Source organism: Thermobia domestica, chromosome 9 (genome assembly GCF_964235325.1).
Source record: "Thermobia domestica chromosome 9, izTheDome1.hap1.1, whole genome shotgun sequence".
In the NCBI taxonomy this organism is placed as follows: domain Eukaryota; kingdom Metazoa; phylum Arthropoda; class Insecta; order Zygentoma; family Lepismatidae; genus Thermobia; species Thermobia domestica.
In genome coordinates, this window is record NC_137462.1 from 171,789,682 (window position 1) to 171,817,216 (window position 27,535).

General features: G+C 34.6%; 1 protein-coding gene across 1 annotated transcript in view; it reads left to right on the forward strand.

Annotated features, from left to right (window-relative positions):
* Nucleotides 1-7,340: 7,340 nt before the first annotated feature.
* LOC145694201 (putative N-acetylated-alpha-linked acidic dipeptidase) overlaps nt 7,341-27,535 on the forward strand; it is a 39,091-nt gene continuing 18,896 nt past the window's right edge. Inside the window, exons 1-2 of the mRNA XM_081770315.1 lie at nt 7,341-7,417; nt 13,676-13,768. Coding sequence (XP_081626441.1) covers nt 7,350-7,417; nt 13,676-13,768 — 161 coding nt within the window. The 5' untranslated portion in view covers nt 7,341-7,349. The remainder of the gene's footprint in view (nt 7,418-13,675; nt 13,769-27,535) is intronic.

Sequence of the window (27,535 nt, forward strand, 5' to 3'; positions counted from 1 at the left end):
GAATTTCATTTAAGGTATTTTTGTAAGTTCACTCGAAAATGGTTATTATTAGTGATAATAATATACATATCAATTTTTAGTTTTGTTATTATCAAACAACATCAAAATCTATTATTAAGTTGTGTTTGTTGTTAAAAACTTATTATGTAACTTATTTCCTCTGTCTGTCCGTGTGTCCGTCCGGGAGACTAAATCTCAAGAACTGTTTAATGAATCATCATTAATTTTGGCCAGGACATTGAAAGTCAAAGTTAGGAATTGAGTTTCTTTGATATGTAGGTGATCCATCCACTTGATTCCAATATATACTGTATATATATATATATATATATATAATATACGATTTCCCATGTACTCGTGTATAGGAGTAATTATGAGTAAAATCAACTCTCCTTGTCTCCTTGATAGACTACTCGTAGTGCTGTTGAGATTAGCGGGATACTATAATGCTCAGGATGCAAAGTACTAATTATCCATGAAACGCAATACTAAATTAAAACTAAAAGCTTTATATTGACGAATCTATGAGGAGACGCCAAAAATCCAACTTTAATTGTCACTTTGTATACACTAAAAAAAACTCACCCGTTACTCGCGGTGACACTGCTACTTGCTTTTATTGTGCGTCTTTTACCGTTCTCAAAATTCCTTTTCCTCTTCTCCATCTTCCTCCAACACCACATTTCAAATCTCTCAAAATATTTCTTCTTTAACTTCCGTAATGTCCAAGTCTCTGAACCATACGGTCCAATGCTCCATATATAATACTTCACCAATTTTTTCCTTAGTCCAATATTAAGGCTGCTAGTTAAGAGTGACATTTTCTTGTTGAATGCTTCTTTGGCTATGACAATCATCGATCTGATCTCTTTGGTGCAGTAAGCGTCTTTTGTCAAAATACTTCCCAGATATTTGAAATGATCGACCTCTTCAAGTACACTTTGTTCTACTCTGACCTGTAAGGGCTCATTTCCACGGGATATTCTCATGACTTTCGATTTTTCGATGTTGATTACCATTCCATATAGTTTCCCAGAGTCAACCATTTTGTCTATCGTCTCCTGTAGTCTTCCTTCGGTTCTAGTTACAATAACCGTATCATGTGCATACCTGATCTTGTTAATGATCTGCCCTCCAATCTTGAAATCTTCCATTCCCAATAATGTTCTAAATTACATAAAGATAATTTAATAGTTGTTTAGAAGGAAACTATTGTTGATAACTTAACCCCTAGTTTTGTTTAGTTGTCCACTATTTTTGGTAATATACTCCTGATTTGAGAAGTGACAAAATGCTATAATACAATTTCAGGACAATGTCATCTGCTTATTTTTGTAGATTCTGCTCTCTTGCCTTTCAATTTGGAGCTGTATGGAGCATCTGTGAAGGAGCATTTAAAAGCTTTTGATTCAAACGGTGCTGCAGACACCCTAGAAAGCAATGGACTCTCACTTGGTAAGTATTGTATAACCCAGTCTTAAGGGACCTTTCTCTACTCGCGACACTACATGAATTATTTATGACAACGCGGCACACCAAAACATACTACGAAATAGAATCCTGCAGTTATAAATAATTTATTAAGTGAATTAAAGCATATTATGGCAAGAAAAGGCAATACTTTTAAGCTCCATATATGAAGTTATTCTACTGTAGAAAATCCACTTTTCTATTATCAAAGTAAATAATTTTACACATACATCAATCTGATACTTGTGCCTGCTTAACCGCATACAGGCGGCCAATCCGTGGAGGAGTCGCTGACAATACAAGTTTATTTTCTTCGGACGGGTTTGAGTCTTTCCCTCGTTGCTTTTTTTTTTTAATTTGACTCAACGTCTAAAAACCTAGTTCACTCAACTATGTAGCTCAAATAAACAATAATATATTAACTGTCATAATGAAGGTAACCGAGTATTCACTCCTTATTGTCAACCATAATGTATCTAAAGAAACTTCGAAAAGTTTAAATTTTAATGTTCTGTCGGTTTTTAAATCTATGAGTTCTTTCTGTATATTAATTGGAAGATGTTCTGAATTCGCAGCGAATGGACCACGTACCCAGTCAAAATCTTGAACACTCCCTTCGAAATTCTGCTGCAGGAATGTGTGTCTTCTATAATTAATTCCATCACCTCTTTAATACCGTCAGCAAGTGTCCAGACGTTTGGGAACATTTCGAACATTCAATTTTCAATTCTCTGTACGCATAAGATTCAACTTATTCATAAATCCTTCAATCTTATCCATACTTATCAGCACATTTTCGTTGTTACCTTGCATTTTTATGTTCAACTGATACAAGTGCAGGAAAATATCGGAAAGATACACCAACTTGCATACCCAAATCATTATCTGGAAGTAAATCCGAGTAGTTATGCCCTTCAACATTCAGAAATGCATGGTGCTCTTTTTTAAGTTCTTATATTCACGTTAACACTTTTTTTTCCCCTAATAACCACTGTACTTCTGTATGTAGTAAGAGTGTAATATGCTTTGATCCTATTTCCTGACACAAAGTAATAATAATAATAAAACAACTCATAAATTTAGGCGAGCTCGGCAAAGGAGAGGTTGGATTCGGCTTAGCTTTTATTTGGTATTTCATTTTTCGGTAACTATTTGCTGTATCTGAGCAAGATTTGGTGGGCAAAGAACCCATCGTCCAAAAAATAAAGATCGCTATATTTGGTGTCCGAGCTTGACAATAGAGGCCATGTTCCCCAGATTTACGCTCTGGAAGTTTTTGATTGTGAGTTCGGCTAACTTTGGCTTGTTTTTCATATAAATATACAATATACATTTCGTGTATATTTCCTCATTTTGTAGGCAATTAGACATAAATAGGAAACTTCTGCACGTTTGTATAAATGAAGTAAACATTCTTGTAAAATGTGAATCCACATCCTTCATTGTCAATGTTTCAACACCCTCCTATAAACATTTGAATTAGACAGACACAAATAGTTTACTTCGCCGTTTCATCGTTGGTTTTCCATAACTGAATGATGTGTCTCAACCGAACAACTACGATTTCAAACACAAATATACAATAGAAATGTCTAGAATTCAGAATTGCCGTGAGAGAAAGTAGTTGGTTCCAAAAACTCATTAAATACAGTTTTCATCGAAAGATAATTTAAAAGTTAAATATTTTCGCCAATGAATGTGTGTTATTCTTGTCAGTGGAGAACTAACACTCTGTAGAAATAAACAATAATAATAATGTAGGAATGTAAATATTATTTTAGAAAACAATGATTTGTGATTCTATTCTCCCACAGCAAAAGAAAAGTGAGATTACTGTTGAAGTCATGTTATATTTTAAGAAAGAATAATAATGTATAGTGGGTGGATGCAAATCAAGCATCCTCCAGGAATACTTAAGTAGTTTACTTTACGAAAATAATAATTTAAAAAAAATAGTAGAAGTTTCCAAAGCATCTTACATCAATATCATGATTCCGAGAGTACAAGAGAAAAATACATAAATGAATTGAAATCAGAATCAACCGAATAGGCTAATTTAGACAAGTTTAGCACCTCAACAGAAAATAATCTGCGTTTCAGCTCATTCCGTACTTATAGTGTGGGTTGGAGAAGATTTTGTGCTGCAAGGACACCAAAAAAGTAGAAAATTAGTTTCGTAATAAGTTTTGTTAGTTGCCAAACAGTTAATTGCCTTTTTTCTCCCATGTGAATATGCAAGTGTGAGCGTACATATTCTCATTTTATTGAAAATCAGTAAATTAATACAAAACTTTTGCACTTTTATGTAAATGAAAATAAACATTTTAACACCTGATGTTAAAAGTGGTGCAGCACCTAGAGGTGTCATTTCGGAAGGACAGAGGGGAAACTCTAATCCTTCCTAATTTTCAACAAAATCTGGAAATATGCGTCTACAGCTGTTGTTCATAAGGCGAAAGAATTAGAAAATTGACTGTTGGATAACTCACAAAATACGAGTACCTAAACGTAACTTAGTTTTAACATTAGATAAATTACTGTTTCTACGATATTTTGTTCTGTACATAGATAATAATCCCCTAGTCAAAGTTTGGGAAATAACGTTTTTTAATAAATTGTATACTAATATCCCAAGAAAAATGTAAAACTGACGTTGGTTGATAATCTTGCACCCCTACCCCTCCCTGGCAAAATTTGAAATGACGCTACTGGCAGCAGTCCGTCTATGTTAGAACATTTCGCCAATAATTTCTGTGCTATGTAGAACAAGTCAGAAACATCTAGTGGTGTCATTGAGCCAGTTTGCACCAATTCGGCCGAATCGGTTAATTTCTTAGTTTCTGAAAAAGGTTATTGACATTAACTCCCTCACCCCTAGGTCCACTACTTATAAAAAATAATGAATTCTCTGATTGACTATTTTGAGGGGCACGATGGCTTAGTGGTACAGCGCTTACCTCTGGTGCATGGGGTACCTAGTTCGATCCCCAGTCAAGTAAATTTGTGGTGGACAACATCCTGTCTGTAGGTTTTTGTAGGTTTTCTTTCAACTGTAAATGAATTAAATTGGTTACAATTGACTTGCCGTTATAAAAACCATGTTGAAATGCCGGGAACACATCTTTCAGAAAATGAAATCCCACGATTATGCCTTCTAGACTAAAGGACGCGATGATCAAAGCAATTAAATGATGATAATTTAAGATGGAATTCGAACCACCGAATGCGTTCAAAGTTGAATGCTCTCCCACCTGGAATTGCACTCGGGGCCACATGTACCAAAGGCGCATGCACTAGCCACTAGACCAACGGCTTTTCGAGACTGCTTTAACTTTTACCTCGTAAAGTGAAATGTATACTTATGTAGAAACGTATGCGTATGCAGAAGATATGCATTCTGTCATTTGATATACGGGGTGAATCACAAAGAACTTCACAACTTTGAAAGCATATAGAAATTTATTGAGATTACTTACAATCACGAGAGAGGTATCAATTTGTAGAAAGACACCTCAAGTTTGTCTCGCGTACTGCCGTAGTACCACATTCCGTCACCGTGAGTATCACCATAGTGCATTCTTAAAATGGTGAATTTTACTGGTGCGGAGCGTGCTCGGTTTGTGTTGTTACTTCATAAAACGAACTCTGTAACAGCTGTTCACTGTAAATTTCGTAGAAAATAAGGTAAGGAACCTCCAAACAGGCTTACAATTTACAGTTGGCACAAGAACTTTGTTGAGATTAGTTGTTCTGTTCGTCGTGTGAAATCACCAGGTCGCCTTCTCGTTGCTGCTGCTGCTATCGAACAGGTTAGAGAAAGCTTTGACCATAGTCCTAAAAAAATCAACGCGGCGTGCGTCTCGCGAGACAGGAATTCCACAAAAGAGTTTATTGAGTGCTACGTAAACGTTCACACCTGAAATTCATACAAATTTACGATGGTATAACAAATTACTGACGCAGATAAGATTTCTCGCGGAGAATTCTGTGTGAAAATGTTGGATCGGATAGAGGAAGACGAGCAGTTCCTTAACTCAATTATCTTCAGCGATGAGAGTACATTTTATATCAGTGAACACCGACAACTGTAGAATCTGTGGCAGCGAAAACTCACGTCAAACCATTCAACACGTCCGTGACAGTCCAAAGGTAAAAGTGTTTTGTGACCTTAGTAAATTTAAAGTGTACGGTCGTTTTTTCTTCATGGAGAACCTGTCACTGGTATCGTGTATGTTGATTTGTTGGATTTTTTTGAATTCCTCAGATAGATGAAGATGAACAACAACAATACGTGACCTGTTACTACCAGCAAGACGGTGCACCGCCTCATTTCCTCAAGAAAGTTGGAGATTTCCTTGATATTCGTTTCCCACGTCGGTGAATTGCCCGCGCAAGTCCAATTGCGTGGTCACCTCGCTCCCCAGACTTGTAACCTATGGATTTCTTCCTGTGAGGTTTTAAAGATCGAGTGTATGTTCCGCCCCTACCAGACAATCTTGCAGACCTGAGAAACTACATCTACGCTACCGTTGCAGAAGTTACGCCCGATCAACTGGAACGCGTGTGGGAAGAAGTTGAGTTCCGGTGGGATGTTTGCCGTATCACCAATGGCAGTCACATCGAACCACAATGAGATCGATGTTAAACTTGAAGGATTTTGCTACAAAATGACACCTCTTCGTTCGTGTAAACAATTTCAATAAATTTCTATATGCTTTCAAAGTTGTAAAGTTCTTTTGAATTCACCGTGTATAGTGTATATGGGGTGTATGATCTTTTAATTTGATGCACTTCGTGTACTGTATGTAGGGGACGCTCGAAATTCAGGGACACTAGAAACAGCTTTTAAAACAAATTTATTGTCATATTTCGTAGTTTGAAGTTTCAATTTTGTCCACAAGTGAAAAATTATTATTATACTGTATGTATATTTTCATAATTTTTAGTGTAATCATTTTACTGCAGTGAAATTTTTGAGTGTTTTTAAAGGAAATTATTTACCTATAGGATGAATGAACACATATATGTTTATGTCAATTTCTTCTGCTCTGTTCTGTACAATGTACACTCATGTCCAAAATGATTGTCGCGTATCTATAACTGTCTTCTTGTGAGAATATAATTTGATAATGAATTTGCAGGATACTTTTAATACTGATACTATGTGCATAATCGGGAAATGTATATTTGTGGTAAATTTTATAGGAAAAGAATTATAAATACGAAAATTGGAATGAGTAAAACAAAATGTTGCTAAATGGACAAAAACGTTTATTTTCGTTTTATTGTTCTTGTTTATTGCTCTTTTGACATGGAACTTGCCACACACATGTCTTTGCCGATTATACACATACTAACGTTATAAGAAATACCGTGCGAATTCGTTATCAAATTATATTCCTAACAACACATTTATAGACATGCGACAATAATTTTGGACATGAGTGTACATTACATATATCTCCGTTGCCTTATCAAATTTTTGTTTGGTTTGATCCAGCTTTCGCTATCCTCAACCAGATTTTTCATTCCTGCTAGTTTTTCAACTTACATCTTGTGTTATTTAATCCATATATTTCAACCTTCTTCCTCCTTTATGTATTTCCTTCAACCAATCCTTCCATAGTCAATATCATGATTTTTCCATGTCATGTAATATGTCCAATTATCCTATCTATTATATTCAATATCACTTCAATGCTTTCTAAGACTTTTTACCTATATCGAAATATCCGTTAATTTATCCAGCCATCAAATTGGCAATTTAAAAACCTTTGGGTTAGTATAATCCATGAAATTTACAAAAGAAAATCATGACAAAGCACTACAAATAACTATATGAAGACATTTCTTCCGTCGCTACAGATAAATTGCATGAAATGGTGGTGAACTTCAGTACTGCTGCTAAGTCCTTTCAGGAAAAATTACGAACTACAAAAATAGGGAAGTAAGTAATCAATTCAATATTTTGTATATTCAATGTGTATCAACTTGATATTTCTTAATGTAGCCTATCTAGAAAATAACTTCATTTTTTTTTTTTTTTTTTTTTTTTTACGTTTTTAATCTGGTGACTGTGGACTGAAAGTTCATTTTAGACTGACCAGAAAATATAGAGAGAATTAGGGAAACGGAATGATATTCTAGGATTCATCCCATTGAGTTCTTTCTGGTCTATTCAGAATTGCTCTCAATTACACCCTTCGATTCTATTTATTTTCTGGTTTACTTTTTTGTTTTTCATATTTCTTCTAAATTAATGTATTTTTAGCAACACTATTTACTAGTAATACTACACTATTTAGCAGCACTATATGTATCTGATATGCTGATTGAAAGCTACTAAACACGCAACGTTGTATCTTAATACATTCGACTTGTCATACATCAACGTGAAGAACAATACTGGGCTCAACATAGCAAGTTTACCGTCACCAGGGAAAAGTTTTGTGTTGAGTTCAGCAGATTCGCATCATGACCCGTTAGAAAACAAATGCAAGCCTGGAATATTTTTAAAAATCCCGAAGAAAGAGAAAGGACATCATTGCTTCGTCTCGTAACGTTTGTGATGAATGGAAAATAGAGAAATATTTTGCTTGGATCACAAATAAAAAATAAAAAATTCAAATTCAAAATTGGTGTACATAGCTCAAAGTACAAAACGTAAGTTTACTTCAAACTGCTTTAGGTTTGTTTTGTACACCAAACAACGGCACATACTTCGCAACATATTGTCCAGTAATTGGCATTGCTACCAGTGGCGTGACTACGTTTTATGGGTCCTCACGAGAGAATTCCCAGGGTCCCCCGCTTTAACAACTACTTTTTGTGTCTGTGGAATGATAGATACCATAATAAATAACCATACTTTCCTGTATCTGTAAATAATGAGTTCAATGCATGCAATTACTAGGCCTAAATATTTATAAATGGAAACCGTTTTGTTATAGATATAATTTATTCAATAAGCTTAAGAATTTAAGATGGATTTACTTCTTTGCAGTCAGTGGCTTCAATCGTCATTAAAAGTATCGGGAATTAATTGAATGGTTTCCTTCTTGCTTTCCTGTTAGCAAAATCCTTTATTAAGTCCCGTACATCCATTTTTCACCTTCGTTCGCATTTGTTGACAGCAGTGCTAGATTACTTTATCTATTATGGTCTATTGTGCTTCTCACATAGTTTTCTATTTTAAGAACGAAATCTCCGCACAACCGCCAGAGACAGGGAGTGTCTTAAACACCAAATGTGCGGTAATAAGTTCTGAAAAGCTAGACGCCAATGACTTATATTTCACAATTAAAAGCCTTGTTAGGTCAAACACAGAATTCTGAACACTAATTTCCGGATTTCAGCTGTTTCACAAAGCAAATTACCTCCATCGGAAACGAACAACCAATATCACAACTGTAAAATGTTTGAAGTATCTGTGCCCTTCTAGAATTTCATCATTAGTGAGATGTGTTATATTGGCACGAAACAAAAAGGAAAATTTGGATACTGTATCACTCAAAGATGTAAAACGACAATATAACATAATTTATTATATCAAATAGTTCAATACAGATGTTAATTCTAAATTTCGATTCACTGTCACTGAGACGACAATCTTTGACCTTTTTTAATCATTTGCATCTAAATGAGGAACCGAAATTTCCCGATCTTTTTCAATATTCCCCGCCGAAGAAAAATATATAGGCTATAAAAGCCGACCGAATTGACTTTTCCGGAGCTTGACCTACACGTCAAGCCTCCCAAAGATAGCCGAATAAAGGGGGAGGGTGGAAGAACATTGCGGCCTGAAACAAAACTGAAAACCATGTTGATTCGACCTATTAGGAGGCTAGAGTAAAAGACCCTCTTGGAAGTGTCCCCCCGCATCGGAGGGTTTCGCGCCATAGTAGTTACGCCCCTGATTGCTACCCAAAAAAAACTGTTCGGAAGAAGCATGGAAAAGTTGGAGATTCCATATACCTAGATAGTATAATTTTGGAACGGAAGCGTACGGAATAAAATTAACAGGAGCTCAAAATAGACTAGGCCCTATAAAAAGTTCGGTTGGATGACACCTAGGATACTTCGTTACGCGCGTATTTCTTTCTGTTCTTCCTGTTGAGGGAAACAAAACTGGGGGCAAAGGAGAAAACTCACTTACATAATGGGGAAATGAGAGTAAATGACCTGATAAATTTGTTAACAAACTCATCAGTTTACTAAACGTATATATGCCACATGATATATTCTCTGTCGCGTTGTTCTAAAGATACAAGTTTTTCTAATAATTTCTCTGGCGGAATATGTGTCTTAGGAAACATATTATAGTGAATTATCATAATCAATGTATGTCCAGGGTACTTTAATCCATAATGTACGTACCTCCAGTACAATGCCATTGCATTGATACTATTAAATGAAACAGTGATACTATTCCCAAAGATACAAGTTGCTCTTGGATACAAGGGTATTTTATTTTATTTTTCTAACGCAGAAAGTTTCATTTTCTCCGTCTCTTTTTCGTTTTACATGAAACTACTAGGCTGGAAGCTATTTAATTTGCGTTCATACATGTAGCACTCTCTTTCTCAAACCATATCCTTCTGTGTTATCATAACCTTTGCTACCTTTCATAGCTTGTCGCAATCCTCCGAATATATATTCTTTCAAAGAAGGAAAACCTAGTTATATTGAAACGTGTTTTAATTTGCAGTCTTCTGTTTCGCACAACTAGTCCAACTCACATGATCAACTTACCAAGTAATAATATCATACAATATTTTGTATCTATTAATATATATTACATAGACAAGTGGGTTATTTAATAAGTGAATGAGCAACTTGGAAAGGTTTGTAGATTAATAGTTTTACATTCTCTGTTTGGTAAATAATTGAAAATTTTGTTATTTTTTCTTATAAAATAACAGCTGATTTAGATTTTGAGCTTAGGTCTTCATTCCTGCCACAGAGTTTTCATATGAACAGGACCATTACGGTAGGTCGTATTCACCAAAAATTATATGCTGCAGAGAGTCAGACACGAGATAGAGTATTGCGTCGATGTTTATTGTGTAACAGGAGGAGCACACAATCAATGTATATATTATCAACCAATATTCCATGAAATTCTTTCAGTTGATGTAACTGAAGTCACCAATGTGTAGGAATGTTCCAGTAAGGTAACATTGTTTATGTTGGAAATTAAGAACTGTTTTTATTTATATTATTATTATTATTATTATTATTATTATTATTATTATTTGTAGTTTACAAGTACGTTAGTATGTGTTTTAATCTAAACCATAGTACCAATAATATTTAATGTAGTTGGATTTATTACTTAAAGTTGAAAACTAAATTTTTGCATTTTCTCTTGTTCCTGTGAACTGTTTCAGTGCATAGATACTAACAAATTCATTTTTGGACACGTTTAAATTTATATAATTTCTGTTCAAGAAATCTTTAGCAATTTACTTCCATTTTCCTTCAAAATATATTAGCTTACACAAATGAACTTAAGGCAGTTAATTCTTTTAAAAAAAAAAATGTTCTCACAAATGAAACCATTACTTAATTTTGCATAACTAAATTGATGTATTAATAAGTTTAGGTACAAAATCATAGCCAACAACAGATTACAATGGGACTTGTATGTGATGTGATAGTGAAACTTCTCTTCCTGTACCCATTACTGTTACACAAGACGTTTTATTCGGTGTTAATTTGAGCAATAGAAGAGAGTGTAATTAACTGTGTATCACCCATAGGACTCAGAATCAAATTATCATTTTGCTGACAAAATTATGAAATAAAGACTTCGTACTGTGTAGTTAACCTACTTACAAGAATTCATATACACTACAAAATATTATACATTGAAATCTAAATTTCTAATTCTCAAATTTCAAATATCACAATAGTAAGAGAATATTCTTAATGGAAGAGATTGTAATTGAAATATCGTATGCAAGAAACACCCTTTAGCTAAGAGAAGTTTAGAATTGCAATTTCTCCTTAATCATGGACGTGAAGCTACTTGGTAATTTTTAAACAGTATTTATAAATTCTAAAAAATCTTATGAATATATGAGATGTCTAAAACCAGAACGAACTAACAACATTTTCGTGTTGAGAGAAATTAGCCGTTATGAATGCAGCGGCAACTCGACACGAACTGGTACCAGAAACAAATATTATACATAAAAATGGTTTGCTTTCGTCATTTCGTATTCACGTAAAACAGAAAATAATAATAATAATAATAACATTTATACTCAACGATACTATTATTATTTGAGCTGTCTGAAACCAAAGTGAGCTAACTATATTTTCACGTGTTTCTGAGTTTAAGCATGAAGTCGCTTGAGTTCCACATAGTGGTCGAAGTGAGACGGTATGTGGTGGTATGCCATACCGCCTCTGGTTTTTCAGTAATGAGGAAATACCGTCTCTGTTTTTTCAGTGATCAAAACAATATTTAAATTGCCGGTATGTTGAGTCAAAATCATAATAAAACATACCGCCTCTGCTTTTTTCCACTTCGAACACTGGTTCTACGTATTTCATACTTAACCGTACGTACAACAAACTAAGTTTACATATTAAGCAACAGTCACGTGAAGCCTATTTCCCAATGACAGCAGTTCATATCCGGTTGTCACTGTTCCCATAAGAGATAATTTCCTACAGCACAAAGAAAGAAAAGTTAATTAGCTTTGGCTTCATATATAAACTAATTCTATATTATCAGAATTAAAGAAAAAATAATAAGGGTTAGGTAAGCTTAACTCAATATTCTTATTATTGCCAACAATATGCTTTTTGCTTCAACAAAGATGTTGATTTCTCAAGCAACGATGTTATAATAGCGTATTTTCAATGTAAAACAAGTTTTTCAAGCTATAAAAATTTGATTCAAATTTCAGGAAAACAAACTATATCAGGCAAGTAACTTTTATTTATCTTGGGTGTTGCTAATATTTTGTATATTCGAGATGGTAGTTTATCTTATAATCGCAGATGTTAAGGAATTCAAGCTATTTACACGGTTTTCCAATTCTTTCTAAATAGATGAGCATAAATTTCCCTTGTGTGTTTTATTATTTAATACTGCAGTAAGACAAAAAGATTCAGCAATGTAAAAACGTCTATTTAAGTGGTAGCACTTGTAACTTAAAATATTCCTAGATAATATAGTTTGATGTTGTTTTGACATAGAATAAGAAACATCTAAGAAATATGGAACTTATTGGCTACGATGGCTATACAGAGCATGTTGAATTATTTACGTCGCAAAATTAATCAGATGGTAACTAGTTTAAGATGAGGAAGGTGAAAATTTGGACTAGAAACATTCAATAAGTTTAAAAGGGATATACAGTAAGTGCAAGTGTTACAGTTTAAGAATTTCTATAGTAGTGATTTGTTTAGATGAAAAATATTATATTAAGAGTGATGTTTGTAGAAAGAATTTTTACTGAGAAATTAGACCTAACTAGAAGAGGTCTTATACTGTACGGGTTATTTATAACATATTTACGTTTACGAGTACCAAATTCTAGCTTCATACAAAAAAAAAAAAAAAAAAAATAGTGTTTATTGATCTCAAAATCCTCATTACTAATGAATGTGAATTAGAAAGCAATTTTGGAAAGATTATCTATCACTCTTCTAAAACTTCACGAAACTAATTTGAAATGTTGTGTAAGACAACCATGTTTATCATAGAATTCACTTGTTAAATATTTTTGTTATTCTTACGAGTTTAATAAACTGAAGAAATATTTCGACTTTATTAATACCGTAAACAAAATCAATCAAATGTACAAGGTTAATCTTGTTTCAAACATTTCACAATTAAAGAAGTGTGTAAATCTTTGAAAAGTAATAACTTGAGTATGACATTTTATCTGTAGAATTGCGGACTAAAAACTGAAATGCAAACTTCAACAAGTAGATTAATGTCAATGAACACGAATATCACATAATAATTTTGCCATTAATGTAAGAGCTGCTTGAGGCATGATCTTGCGGCACCATAGAAAGAGTAAAAAAAGTACCACATTATTTCAGGCAATAACATCAAATTTAATCCAATTTGTACACCAAGCGCAGTGGGGAACAAACCATTTTGAATTTAATCTTTTAATGGTGTTTGGAATTTTTAGCAGCAACACATTTGCATTAATTATTCTTTTAATATTTTTTTCAGTCCTATGCTAATACGCATGTTGAATGATCAAATGATGAAAATTGAACGGATCTTCATTCTACCAAGGGGGTTGCCTAGAAGAGAAGAAATGAGGTAAATTATTCACTTCGATTTGCTCTACCGGTAAATAAAGATTATTACGTGAGGGACTAACTTTATGAAGTATATATTGCAATGTTTAAATTCAGGTGGTAATCAAATCTCATTTATACTTCCAAATGAATATGGATCACTAGTAGCCAACTCTCAGAACCCGTACTAATAGTGGAATATAGGCAATCAATCCTATGTTGCACGCACAAACTCATCACACCACGTTTTTGTCATATAAAAAGTTATTTTATTTGGAACTAGTAGAGCGTAACTTAAAGCTGGGACACAGAGTCAATGAGCGCGACAGATGCGTTGGGCAGAAACTTCAATTTCTTACTTAACATTTCCGCCAATCCCAACTCACGTCAGAGGCAAGAGTTATGAGCACCGACATGTCAACATGTTATGAGTACCTACGGACCGACATGTCAACTCACAATCCGCAAATGTCATGATAACCCTTAGGCCGTTCGAATTTTTACAAATACCACCATAGTACTCAAGTGCAGCAATTTTTGGGACAGAATAATAAAAGAAGCCATAGCCATCTCACGTGAAAGAAAAGGTTTCAGTAGAGACAGTGGATTTCAACTCAGTCCTATCTGGTTGGCCTTTTCAAGAACGAAAAACACATGTTCAACATAACCATTTCTCGTTGCCACTACAACAGCCAATCAGGAGCAAGCATTTCCCTCAACCAATCACAAGACCCCATTCCTAGCTCCACTTCTAAATGGCCACATATCTCCGTGCTAACCATAAACGATCTCAGCCAGAAATCTGCCGAAGTTCCTCCAATAGAAGCAGCATCTGTCATGAAAGGTTGTTTGAATCTCCCTCTAGAAGGAGTAATTGGTTCAGGTGAACTGATTATAACGCCAGTCGCAACAAAAGAAGCTCACCTTGACTATCTCGGAGAAGAAGAGGCTGTATAAGCATATACTCTTAACGAGGCGAAAACTGAAAAAATCATTCGGGAGAGCATTTAACATTTATGGAAGGCTTGTCTCCCTAGTTGTTAATCTTTCTTCTCTTTTCAGGAAGAGCACAACGATCCAGGTAGTGTCGAGAACCTTTTTATCTTGTATATTTACAGGTGCAGCAGAGAGAAAATACTGTACTTTTTAGAGCCACGGTCAGATCTTCAGCAGCAGAGAGGCACCGAACAGGGAGCAGAGCCTTGCAGCTTTTTCTTCTTTTCTTTACCGGTGCAGTTCGGCGAGTGTTCCGTTTATGAGCCAGCAGAGAGTTGTAAGAATCCGCGATATGCCACTTAGGCGGGCTCTACACTATAGGATAGATCCTAGGAAACCTCTTACGATTTGTCCTAGAGTCAAAATCTCAACGTGTATGGCATCTGATCGCATGTCATTTCCTGTGTTCTGAACGATCCTATGAGATTTCTCTTGTTTAGAGCACGCTCTATTTCGGAAAGAAAATTCGTAAGATTCCGATTTAAGCGACATCAGGTGAGAGAAAGTGAAAACAAAACAAGTGAAAAAACAACTGATGAGGTATCTTCTGACCGTGCAGGTTTACTTTAGGTGTACCACTCGAAATAATTGTTGAAAAATTATAATTTGTCACTGTTTCCTAAATGATTTCCGTTGACGGACATGAAAATTATTGACATAGCAAAGATAAAATCCCTCAGGGGGACCATCAAAAGCAATTGTTGATAAACTACAATTCTTTTACGATTTGCGTACAAATACGGGGTCCGGATATATAGTATAAAAACTATAGTACAAAAATCGCAAACCAAGTTGTGCTAGGTGGCCTCTGGAAAGTACGAATGCTATATAACCGAGTCAGGGCAGGGCGAAGCCGGTACTCACTTAGGTAAATGTTTCGCAGAAGGGATCCAGAAGTAGGCAAAACATACAAAATTTACGGGAGAAATGTAAGATGCAAATCTACTTAGACCTAATACAACCTAACCAAATCTAACCTGATTAAATAACCTAACCTAATATTTATAGAAGTAAGCGAAATTCTATTATTTTTTGAAAATTAGCTGGAGCCATATACTAATATAATCTAACGTAACATAACCGTAACTAACCTAAACTAAACTAATGTAAATAGAAACTATCGAAATTGTAACATTTCTTAGAAAAATTAGCTAGACCCTTTCTGCTAAACATTGCCTCTCACCTATTTTATCCGTCGTTAAAACATTTATGATTTTACACTAGTAATCCTACAATTGCAAACATAAAATACAGATGTGTTACTTTGTATTTAATTCTGTTACTTGCAGAAATTTGATCCTTATAAATATGACTTTTCATGCAAAGTATTAAATTTTATTGTAAATCTTCTAAAATGTGATGCGCCAAAAGTAAACAAGCACCCTTCTGACGTTTATGTTTTTATTTTCTTTTTTTTAGAGGTATCCAATTTAACAATATAGCGCCTGGTATTAATATCAGTGGGATGTGCAGTGTGCTTAGCATAGTAGTTATTCAACTTCGTACTTTTATTAAATAGAACTATTTCACAATGTTGATAAACGTCATTCGGCCAGACACGGCAATGTACTGTCTTCACGTGTATAGCACAAAAAGGGTAGGGTTTCCTACAAGATATGTCATAACATATTTCCAAAGATAAATCCTAAGATATTTCCTAGGATTGATTTCGTAGTGTATAGCACGCCTTACAGGTGCCCAACTGCAGGAATTGGTTTTTGTACGTTGCGTTAAGGTCCGCAGTGAAATCTTTCGGTGACAAATTCTAAGATCGCTGTAGCAGGGATCTCCCGAAGCAATTCTCATTAAGCAAGAACTACAGGGAACTCGTCATTTAGAGCGCTCAGGCCTGTGTCCAAATCATACTATATAGTGTTATAGACCTAACGAGAGACATCACCCAATTGTACGGCTCCGATTTCAATGATTTTTTTTTTTTTTTGCTGATAGAGAACATATATGTATTATTTGTTATGACAGGAATTTTTGCCATGGTGCATATTTTATATTTTTCTATAATTTTTAAGAGTTGTGATGTGGTTATTAGAGATTACTGCAGAAGTCCCTTACTACCCTTTGTAAACGGAATGTTAATGAAAAAACAACTCGGTAGATATAAGGCCTAGGGCGAAGTCGTATGGTAGGTATGACCTTGACGGCAGCCATCTTGAAATCTGACATTTTGAATTAAGGTCAAGATTTTTAAATGGGAATAGGGTAATGCGATACACAATTTCGGGCTAGAATTTAATCAGGAAGACAATGGTGAAGTTAGTTTTAAGATACGCCTATTTGAGGAAAAGTTACAGGCATATTAATTGTTTATACTTAGGCCTACTATGTGCGTAAGTCCCTTACCTCAGCTTCTAACCCGCGTATTAATGATAATAAGTAGATAAAAGCTTCGATAATACATAATATGCCTAGAGGGAAGGGATACGGTAAAGGTATCCTTGACGGCAGCCATCTTGAGATCCGTTATTTTGAATTAAAGTGAAATTTTGAAAAATGAAAACCATCTCATGTGACACCTTAATTTAATAGTAAATTTTTCCCAAAAGCCTATAGTATGCTTATTTTTGTTCTATAGTAAACCAGTATGAATTTAGGACTGCTTCTAATGTGCACCAAAAGTCCATTATTCGATCTTTCAAATTGACAACACTCCTAATTTTCACTGCATATTTTAAGATTCCAACTGGCACTTTGCAATTGTTGCCATGGCTTATGTTTTCTAAATTTATTACATCTTTTAAGAGTTGCGATTTGTCAGTTCATAAATAGTGTTGGATAAGCATCCAGCAATCTTTCTGAATTTTGAAGACTTGCCATGTAATTATTTATTTTAAACAAGAATAATGAGGAAGCTATGAACCTATGTAACGTAAAGAAATACAAATGAAATTAAAACAAATTGGTGTTATATGAACACAAAATTATCAAGAAATGTAGCCTACAGGTTGCGCAAACGACAAACAATAAAATATTTTTAATAAATACAACTTTAAAGGAACAGCAAAATATCAATGAGACATAATATGACTGTTCCCAACACATTGTTTGTACCATGAACATAGTATGAAAACAGGTAACTTGTTTATAAAGAGGTGTAACTTAATCGAGTTCCCGAGCAATACTGATTATAAATCTTACAAACATGAACCATCGACAGGAATCACTAGAAAACGAATGACTTTTTTGTCTGACTAGCTAAAAAATTGCCATAGAAAATAAATAAATATACAATAAAGAAATAAATATAAAACGAAACAAAAGACCATTGATTTACACAACAATCATATTCAAATAAATAATTACATGGCATAGGAAATAATAATTACATGGCAAGTCTTCAAAATTCAGAAAGATTGCTGGATGCTTATCCCAACACTATTCATGAACTGACAATTCGCAACTCTTAAAATATGTAATAAATTTAGAAAACATGAGCCATGGCAACAATTGCAAAGTGCTAGTTGGAATCTTAAAATATGCGGTGAAAATTAGGAGTGTTGCCAATTTGAAAGATCGAATAATTTACTTTTGGTGCACATTAGAAGCAGTCCTAAATTTATACTGGTTAAATATAGAACAAAAATAAGCATACTATTGGCTTTTGGGGAAAATTTACTATTAAAATGAGGTGTCACATGAAATAGGTTTCATTTTTCAAAACTTCACTTTAATTCGAAATAGCGGATCTCAAGATGGCTGCCGTCAAGGATACCCTTAGCGTATCACTTCCCTCTAGGCATAATATGTATTATCGAAGCTTTTATCCACTTATTATCATTAATACGCGGTTTAGGCGCGGAGGTAAGGGACTGACGCACATAGTAGGCCTAAGTATAAACAATTAATATGCCTGTAACTTTTCTTCCAATAGGCGTATCTTAAAACTAACTTCACCATTGTCTTCCTGATTAAATTCCAGCCCGAAATTGTGTATCGCATTACCCTATTCCCATTTAAAAAACTTGACTTTAATTCAAAATGGCGAATTTTAAGATGGCTGCCGTCAAGGTCACACCTACCATACGACTTCCCCCTAGGCCTTATATGTATCTACATGGTTCTTTTTCCATTAACACTCCGTTTACAAAGGGTAGTAAGGGACTTCTGCAGTAATCTCTAATAACCACATCACAACTCTTAAAAATTATAGAAAAATAGAAAACATGCACCATGGCAAAAATTTGTCATAACAAATAATACATATATGTCCTCTATGAGCAAAAAAAAAGTCATTGAAATCGGAGCCGGACAATTGGGTGATGTCCCTTGTAAGGCCTGCCCACAACTAGAGAAAAATCCATACAAATTGTACTGTGCTGACAGAGATACGATCCCTCATAGGGCCATAGCCCTTAGAGCACACTATTTCCACTTGCAACAATGGCTAAGAGTTGGACGAGTAAGAAGCGAAATGCTGAGTCCTCCTCCCCAACAGTGAGTCCGGAGATCTAAGTCAAGGAGAAGAAAAATTTCCAGAGAAGTTCGAGGCTCACTCAGCCCCCATCATCCTTAGACTCAGACAACGAAAGTTGTCAACCAAATAGATCATATTCTGATGCTGTGAAAACAGTACCAGAAGGGTTAGAAAACACACTACTACCCAGTAAGGCGTCAGTTGATACAACACCTCAAGCAATAGATTACTTACACATTAGTAAAAGTTATGGAGAAATAGAAGCTCGCTGTACCCGGGGGAAGGAGTACAAAATCACACCTCTCAACGAAATCACAAACACTGGCATCTTAAAATACTTAGATGACAAGAAGATTGAGTATTACACAAACTCTCTCTTCAGGCCAATCAAGGTAGTAATTACGGGACTCCCCCAGGGACTCACCTCCGAAGAAATCCAGGATCACCTTAGACAGGTATTAGATTTCCCCATCCTTTTTGTCTCGCAGATGAGAAAGATAACAAGCGCAGGAAAAGAGGCTATGCCCCGTTTTCTGTGCATGGTCCTGTATGGGGAAACTAAGCAGCGACTTATAAAGATCCCTCATATCTTCCACATTCGAGTAAGATTAGAGGAGTACATTCAAAAGAATGTAGTTGCGCAGGGTCATCAATGTCAAATATTTGACCATGGCAACACGAGCTGCAGGCTAGCGCCTCGCTGCGGCAAGTACACAGGGAATTACCTGACGCCTGGTTGCAAGAAAAGCCGCGAAAAATTGTTCGGAAGAGTATCCGGCCAGTTACAGGAGCTGCACAGTTTATATAAAGATTGTGGAATAGAGGCAAAGAGCAATGACATCCAAAACTAACGAAAACAACATTGAAAATCAAATAAACGCAACGCAAAACATAAACGGAAACTCAGCACAAACAACACATACAAGGCCCGTGTTGTTATCTCCCCTAAACTTGGGCTGCTTCCTACTCCAAAAATCATACCTTCACCTTTACCTACACCTAACTTACGGGGCAAGCCCCAACAGTTACGAATATTACCTGGAACTTCACGTACAGCCCCATCTTGGGTCGTGCGAAATCATACCCCTGAGCGTACCCTAGGTAGCAACAGAAAAATACGCAAAGACAAAAACTCAACACACACGCAACAACAATTACACTTAAACACAGACAGTGATACATTTTCACCCACTGAAGCCATCACAGACTCAGAACAGAGGAGGAGAAACATAAGAATACAACAACAGCGCGCGAAATCCATAAAAGTTGATGCAGACAACGGATTCCGGTCACTACAACCAAGTTTAGATGCACTTATTTTAATGGTACATGATTTCAATGTCCACTATGACATGCGAAAAACGCTGTTCTACGTTCAATGTCTGTTAGTGTTTTACACTGAGAACAAGCATGAATTCTTTCTAAATATCATAGATTTCATAATCAGAGTCTTTCAAACTGCTGATGGGGCACTGCGTTAGGAAACGAACCTAAATATTAGCTTGGATTGCGCAGGACATTTCCGAAAAGAAAGATAAACTGGAAAACTATATAAATGAAAACAGCATCCCTGTAGCTTTTGTGTCAGAAACACTGCTTGCAGCTCACCACAAATTTTATATCCAAGGACACCACATTCTCAGATATGATCAATCAAATACAAATGCAGGAAGAGAAATCTTGGTAGTGGTAAATTTTGACTGCAAACATGAATATGTACCCATTCTCCAATTAAAAACGATGGAAGCCATCGCAATTAAAATACCCGTTAAAAGTACTCCGGTTGTATTATTTGGCATATATCAATCATCCAATACAATTATAGACACAAATGATGTCACACTTCTCTCCCGCCTGGGAAAAAGAGTCTTAGTAATCAGAGACTGGAACACCAGGAATTCTGTTTTTAACTGTAACACGTGTAAGAGAGCTAATGAAATCGGCAAAAAGCTGCAAAATTATCTTGAAACATCAAGCATTGAAATAATTTCGTAAAATGAACCAACTTATTATCTTCATAACTGCAACAGTAATCTAGATATCCTGGACTACGCATTATATAGGAATATCCAATTACCGCTCTCAATAATTGCTAATCATGATCTACTTTCAGATCAGATAGCAGTTGTTGTCACAGAAAACTCAGAACAAGACAAAGAACTACCACTCAAGAGACTAAATTACAAGAATTTTGACTGGACCAGATTCCAACAAATAATATTTGACGGATTAAATAGAAAGATCGACATATAAACAAAAGAATACAGAAATTGCTGTCACTTTCATCGTCGCACTTACTAAAACTGCTTCAGAAAAAACTACGTATACCTGCTACAACTATTAAGATGGATTTAAAAACACTTCCTCCGAAAATATTAGATATAATAAAAACGCGGAACCGTCTGCACAAAAAAATGTAACAAAACTCGAGACCCACTATATGAAGCGATCTTGAACCGATATAAAGTATGGATAAAAGAAGAAATATTCGCGTATAAAAACTGTGTCTTTGATAACAAATTCTCTAAAATGCCACTAAAAAACGGAAGCGTTTGGAAATCTACCAAAAGTTTGACTACAAGAAATATTAACACGCCATGTATATATATATATATATATATATATATATATATATATACAAAAAAACAGCTTGGTATACTCCTCAGAAGAGAAAACCTAGGCTCTGGATGACTTCCTGGAGGGATCATTCCAACCGAATTATGAACTGGATGATCAGAAGTATGATGTAATAGTCGAACGAACAGTAAGACAATTCCTAAATACACCCCCACTAGACAAAGTCAAAAAAGCTAACACTAACTAAAAAAAACTAACTAACTAACTCTATGGCTTATATAACCCGGGGGTTCAATGCCACGTTCACAAAAGCTCTCCACTGACTTCTATCCTTAGCCAATTGAATCCAGTTTCTACTTTGTATTCCTATTTCTGCGAGATCTATTTTAATATTGTCCTTCCATCTGCGTCTAGGTCTTCTTAATGGTCGTTTTCCGATTGGTCTTCCAGTTAGGACTTTGAAAACGTTTCTACTTTCTTCCATCCTAGCTACATGACCTGCACACCTGAGCCTCCTAGACTTGATGACAATTTGAATATTTGGTAAACTGTATAAATTATATAGTTCCTCGTTTTGAAGTTTCTGTCATTCTCCATTCCCCTTCCTCTTGGGTCTGAATATTCGTCTCAGGATCATGTTCTCAAATACTTTTAGTCTATGTTCTCTCAGAGTAAGCGACTTTGTTTCGGAGCCATACAACACAACAGGCATGATTATCATTTTATTTATTTTAAGCTTCAAATTCCTCGACAGAATTCGCGACGATAAGAGATTTTCAACTGAATAATAACACGAATTCCCTGCTTTTAGTCAACATTTAATTTCTTCGTGAATATAATTTTCGTCTGTTAATATGGATCCTAGATATTTGAAAGTATCCACTTTATCAAAAGTATTATTTAATATTTTAACACATCTATAACTTACCGTATTACGGCCACGACGCACTTTCATGTATTTAGTTTTCTCTGCATTTACCCCTAAACCCATGTCCCTGCAAGCGTTTAATAAGATCTCTGCATTTCTTTCTATTGTTCTTCTATCATCTCCTATTACATTTACATCATCAGCATATGCCATAACCTGGTGAATATCGTTCAACTCTAGGTCCAGGTTTCAATCTTAGATTCTCCTTATAGCATATTCTAGAACAAAGTTGAATAATAATAGCGACAACGCATTTCCTTGTTTCAGGCTATTTTCGACGTGAAAGCTGGTGGACAAAAATTTTCCTACCCGCACTTTACTTTGGGATCCATTTAAACATATCTTAATTAATTTAATTAGCTTTCTCGGTATTCCAAGTTTTGTAAGAATGTTGCATAATGTTTCTCTCCTAACCGAGTCGTAAGCCTTTCTAAAATCAATAAATAGTTGATGTACCGGGATATTGTATTCCCACTTCTTTTCGAGTATTTGACGAATGACAAATATTTGGTCGATAGTTGATCGATTTCGTCTAAACCCGCACTGGTAATCTCCAATAATTTCATCTGCGCATGGGGCCAATCTTACTAATATAATATTTGAAAGGATTTTATAGGATGTTGACAGAAGAGAAATGGCTCAATAATTATTATAGTCAGTTTTGTCGCCTTTCTTGTGAATTGGAACGATCATTGATTCTTTCCACTCTTGTGGCAATTCTTCCTTGTTCCAGATAAGGAGAATGAATTTGTGTATCTTGTTCCATAATTTTTCGCCTCCAGCTAAAATTAACTCAGCCGGAATTTTGTCTACACCCGGAGATTTTTGTATCTTTAATTTCTTTATAGCGGTTTCTATTTATATTCGGTTAGGCTCTGGAATATACGGTTCTGCGGTGTGTATCTCCTTTTCTCCACACACATTAGTTTTTGGCTGCGTGTTCAGCAAATCAATCTGCTGCGTGTTCAAAGAATTCTTTCCATCTATTTAAGATGCTATCGGTATTAGAAAAAAACTGTTCTGTTAGCTTTCTTCAATATACAAGCACGGGGTTGATAGCCTTTGTTAAATTCGTTGATCAAGAAAATTAACACTACAGAATGAAATGGTATCATAAAACGGCTTTGGCCCCAAGTCCTGATCAAATACAGAATATAATTTTAAAACATCTCCCTAGAGCATGGATATCATACTCACGGGGCGAGATTTCTTGGTAAGGGGCCCTTTTATCTCTATTTTTCTATTTCCAGTCTCTTCATCACAATCCCTGAAGATGAATGCAATGTCTGCAATCGAAACCTCGGATGTCAAATATCTTCACCTTTCTGATACCCCGAGAACACTTACTAAATTCATGTAGCCAGGAAAATTTCAATTTTTTCTATAGAAGAGTTATAAGTCAGCACAATGTCTGTCAATTTGATATACTCAGCTAAAAGTACATTATCTATTTTTCTCCTATCTTTTCTTTCATTCATTTTTAGCAGTACTTTATACGGTTAGAACGACCGCCGAATCACACTAACTAATCACAGATCGAAAAAGAAGCAAGAGAACAAAATGCAAATAATTTGTATCAATAGGCCTATTATCATAATTTTATGTATGAGTGTCATTTTATCTATGTTTTTCGTCGACAGTTTGAACTAACGGAAGTAAATCACGCTAATCATCACTTTTACGAGTTAAAAACAAGGTATCCATAATTTGAACAGGAGACGTCTAAAAAAAAAAAAAGAAAGAAAATGTTGAAGCAAATGCTTAATAATGAATTAATAACTTCAATAATTAGTCAAATAGTATACAAAATGAAAACATGAAACAAACCAGTATTTATTGTGATGTAGTAAACATAATGAAGCAATGTTACATGGTAAACATATATTAATTATATTACAATGAAAATTATTGTGTTTTGTTTTGCAAAGGATCCGTGCCAAAATACTGTTATTAGCTTACTAATTATTGCCATTAGTCCAACATTTTTGTGTTTTCGAAACCAAACAATTCCAATTAATCAGGACATGATCACCCTGGTAAAAAAATGGAAAAATATGTTTTACTAACACAAATCTACAAATATGTTGGTTTAACAGAAAAACAAAGTTAACCAATAGCTTAAATTCTCTTTGTCTTAAATGTTAATTTGTTTAACTAAAATATTGTCTGAAGATAGGCCTAAATAGTCGAAAGATTACATTGAGGTGAGGAAACTAACATCTTTGAGGAAATTCTCATGAGTAGTTTTTGAGTAAATTGAAGAAAACGAACTTTTGTGGTGCCAAAAATGTCGTTAGTTGCCTATAATAATTAATAATTTTTGAAAAAGATAAATGAAATTACTTTGTTTTGCGTCTATGGTTGTGCCATATACGCTAAAGGAGATAGTTATGATGAGAATGAAATGACCTGATGAATAAAGCAAATGGGATGAAACGGGAAAACTCTCACAAGTAAACCTTACGTTTGGGTGAATCGAGTTGCTGACTGAGACACATATGAGAAAGTAGTACTAAATGTAATCAGTATTTCAGTGAAGTTGTAGGTGCGAAGCTCCAGGGGTTTAGGAGATACAGCTACCAGAACATCACATGGAAGTACAGAATAGTCTTCATACAGTTGGAGGTAAAAGCTCTGTAACACCTCTTGTAACGACGAAAGGTGAATAACAAATATATGGGTACATATTAGGACTAGGGGGAAGTCATATAGTAAGGGTATACCTGACGGCGGCCATCTTGAAATCCGCCATTTTGAATTAAGGTTAAGTTTTTAAAATAGGAATAGGGTCATATGATACATGATTTAAGGCGCAAATTTAATCAGAAGAACAATGGTGACGTTAATTTTGATTTACGTACAATTGGTAAAAAGTTACAGGGAAATTAAATATTGTTGCAGCATATATATTAGTCCTTTACCCCACCTTGTAAATTTTGTGATAATGATAATAATTAAATAAAAAGCAGGTGGATAAATATTAGGTCTATGGTAAGAGTTGCCTTGATGGCGGCCATGTTCAAATCCGCCATTTTGAATCAGACAAAAGTTTTAAACAAAACGCATAACATTGACACCTTATTAACAGCAAAGTTTACCATAAATCCAACGGTATAACCATTTTTGCTTTATCATTAACCAGCATTTGTTATCGCATAAACAAGTTGCTAATTTAAGGAAAAATGACCAAAGTGGAATTGAGTCATAATTGAACTTGTGTCTTTCTTCCAGAAAAGTCCTCAATTAGTATAATCAATATGTAGTTCAGAAAAGAGTGCATGACTTGCACAAATGCTTTGCTCACAGTGAGCACACCTGACAAAGGCAATCGAGTTACACTTGACACATTTGTCGTTAACAATTCCGTCAAAGCAGTTGCAGTAATTATTATCATTAACACAAAATTTACAAGGTGGGGTAAAAGACTAATACATATGCTGCAACAGTATTTAATTTCCCTGTAACTTTTTACCAATTGCGCGTAAATCAAAATTAACGTCACCATTGTTCTTCTGATTAAATTTGCGCCTTAAATCACGTATCACATGACTCTATTCCTATTTTAAAAACTTAACCTTAATTCAAAATGGCGGATTTCAAGATGGCTGCCGTCAGGTATACCCTTACTATATGACTTCCCCCTAGTCCTAATATGTACCCATATATTTGTTATTCACCTTTCGTCGTTACAAGAGGTGTTACAGAGCTTTTACCTCCAACTGTATGAAGACTATTCTGTACTTCCATGTGATGTTCTGGTAGCTGTATCTCCTAAACCCCTGGAGCTTCGCACCTACAACTTCACTGAAATACTGACCACATTTAGTACTACTTTCTCATATGTGTCTCAGTCAGCAACTCGATTCACCCAAACGTAAGGTTTACTTGTCAGAAAACACCCACACACGTGTTCGTCCACCACAAAACTCATTTGACGTTAATTGTCCTTATTTTACTGCTCCAAAATGCACTTTTAACTTTCAGATTATATTTGTTTTTGTTTGTCTTTTCGTAATATACTGCATTATGCATATAGACTACACTACTTATAAACCTACGCACAATTTCCATAAAATCGACATTCTACCAATAATAATAATAATAATAATAATAATAATAATAATAATAATACTTATTATTATTATTATTATTATTATTATTATTATTATTATTATTATTATTATTATTATTATTATTATTATTATTATTATTATTATTATTATTATTATTAAGAATATTAAAGAAAATGTCTTATAATGAAACAGCAGGTAGACTACACTTTCTATTTTGAGACTGTTACTGAAAAACAAAAAGAAAGAAAAAGCTTGTACTTTATTATATCTATCTATCTATCTATCTATCTATCTATCTATATATATATATATATATATATATATATATATATATATATATATATATATATATATTGAAAATTGCTTTTGCTTTTTGTATACGATGTTTTCTGAATCCCATTTTTTGTACTGTCTTTTCACCATATTTCATTGTTAGAAGTACTACCATGAGCAAAATAAATGACGCGTCTCTTTATTTTGAAGTTTTTTGAAAATATCTCCGTTTTCTTTATATGTTCGAAATTTCGGAAGGTTTCCCCAGCAGGACAGGTTAATAACAAACCCGTTTTTAATATTTGTGTTAGATATTAGCTTAAAATAAAGAAATTAGAAGCAAAAACATTAAATCGACAGAAATCTCGAGAATTACCAACTCTGCTAAAGTGGGAAATTTTCAAGAACACGAGGGAATTCTGCATTTCAACACGAAGCAGCGATATCTATGTCATTGAGAGAAATGTGGATTAAATCTACAAACTAAACTTAACGAATATTTCTAGTATGTCT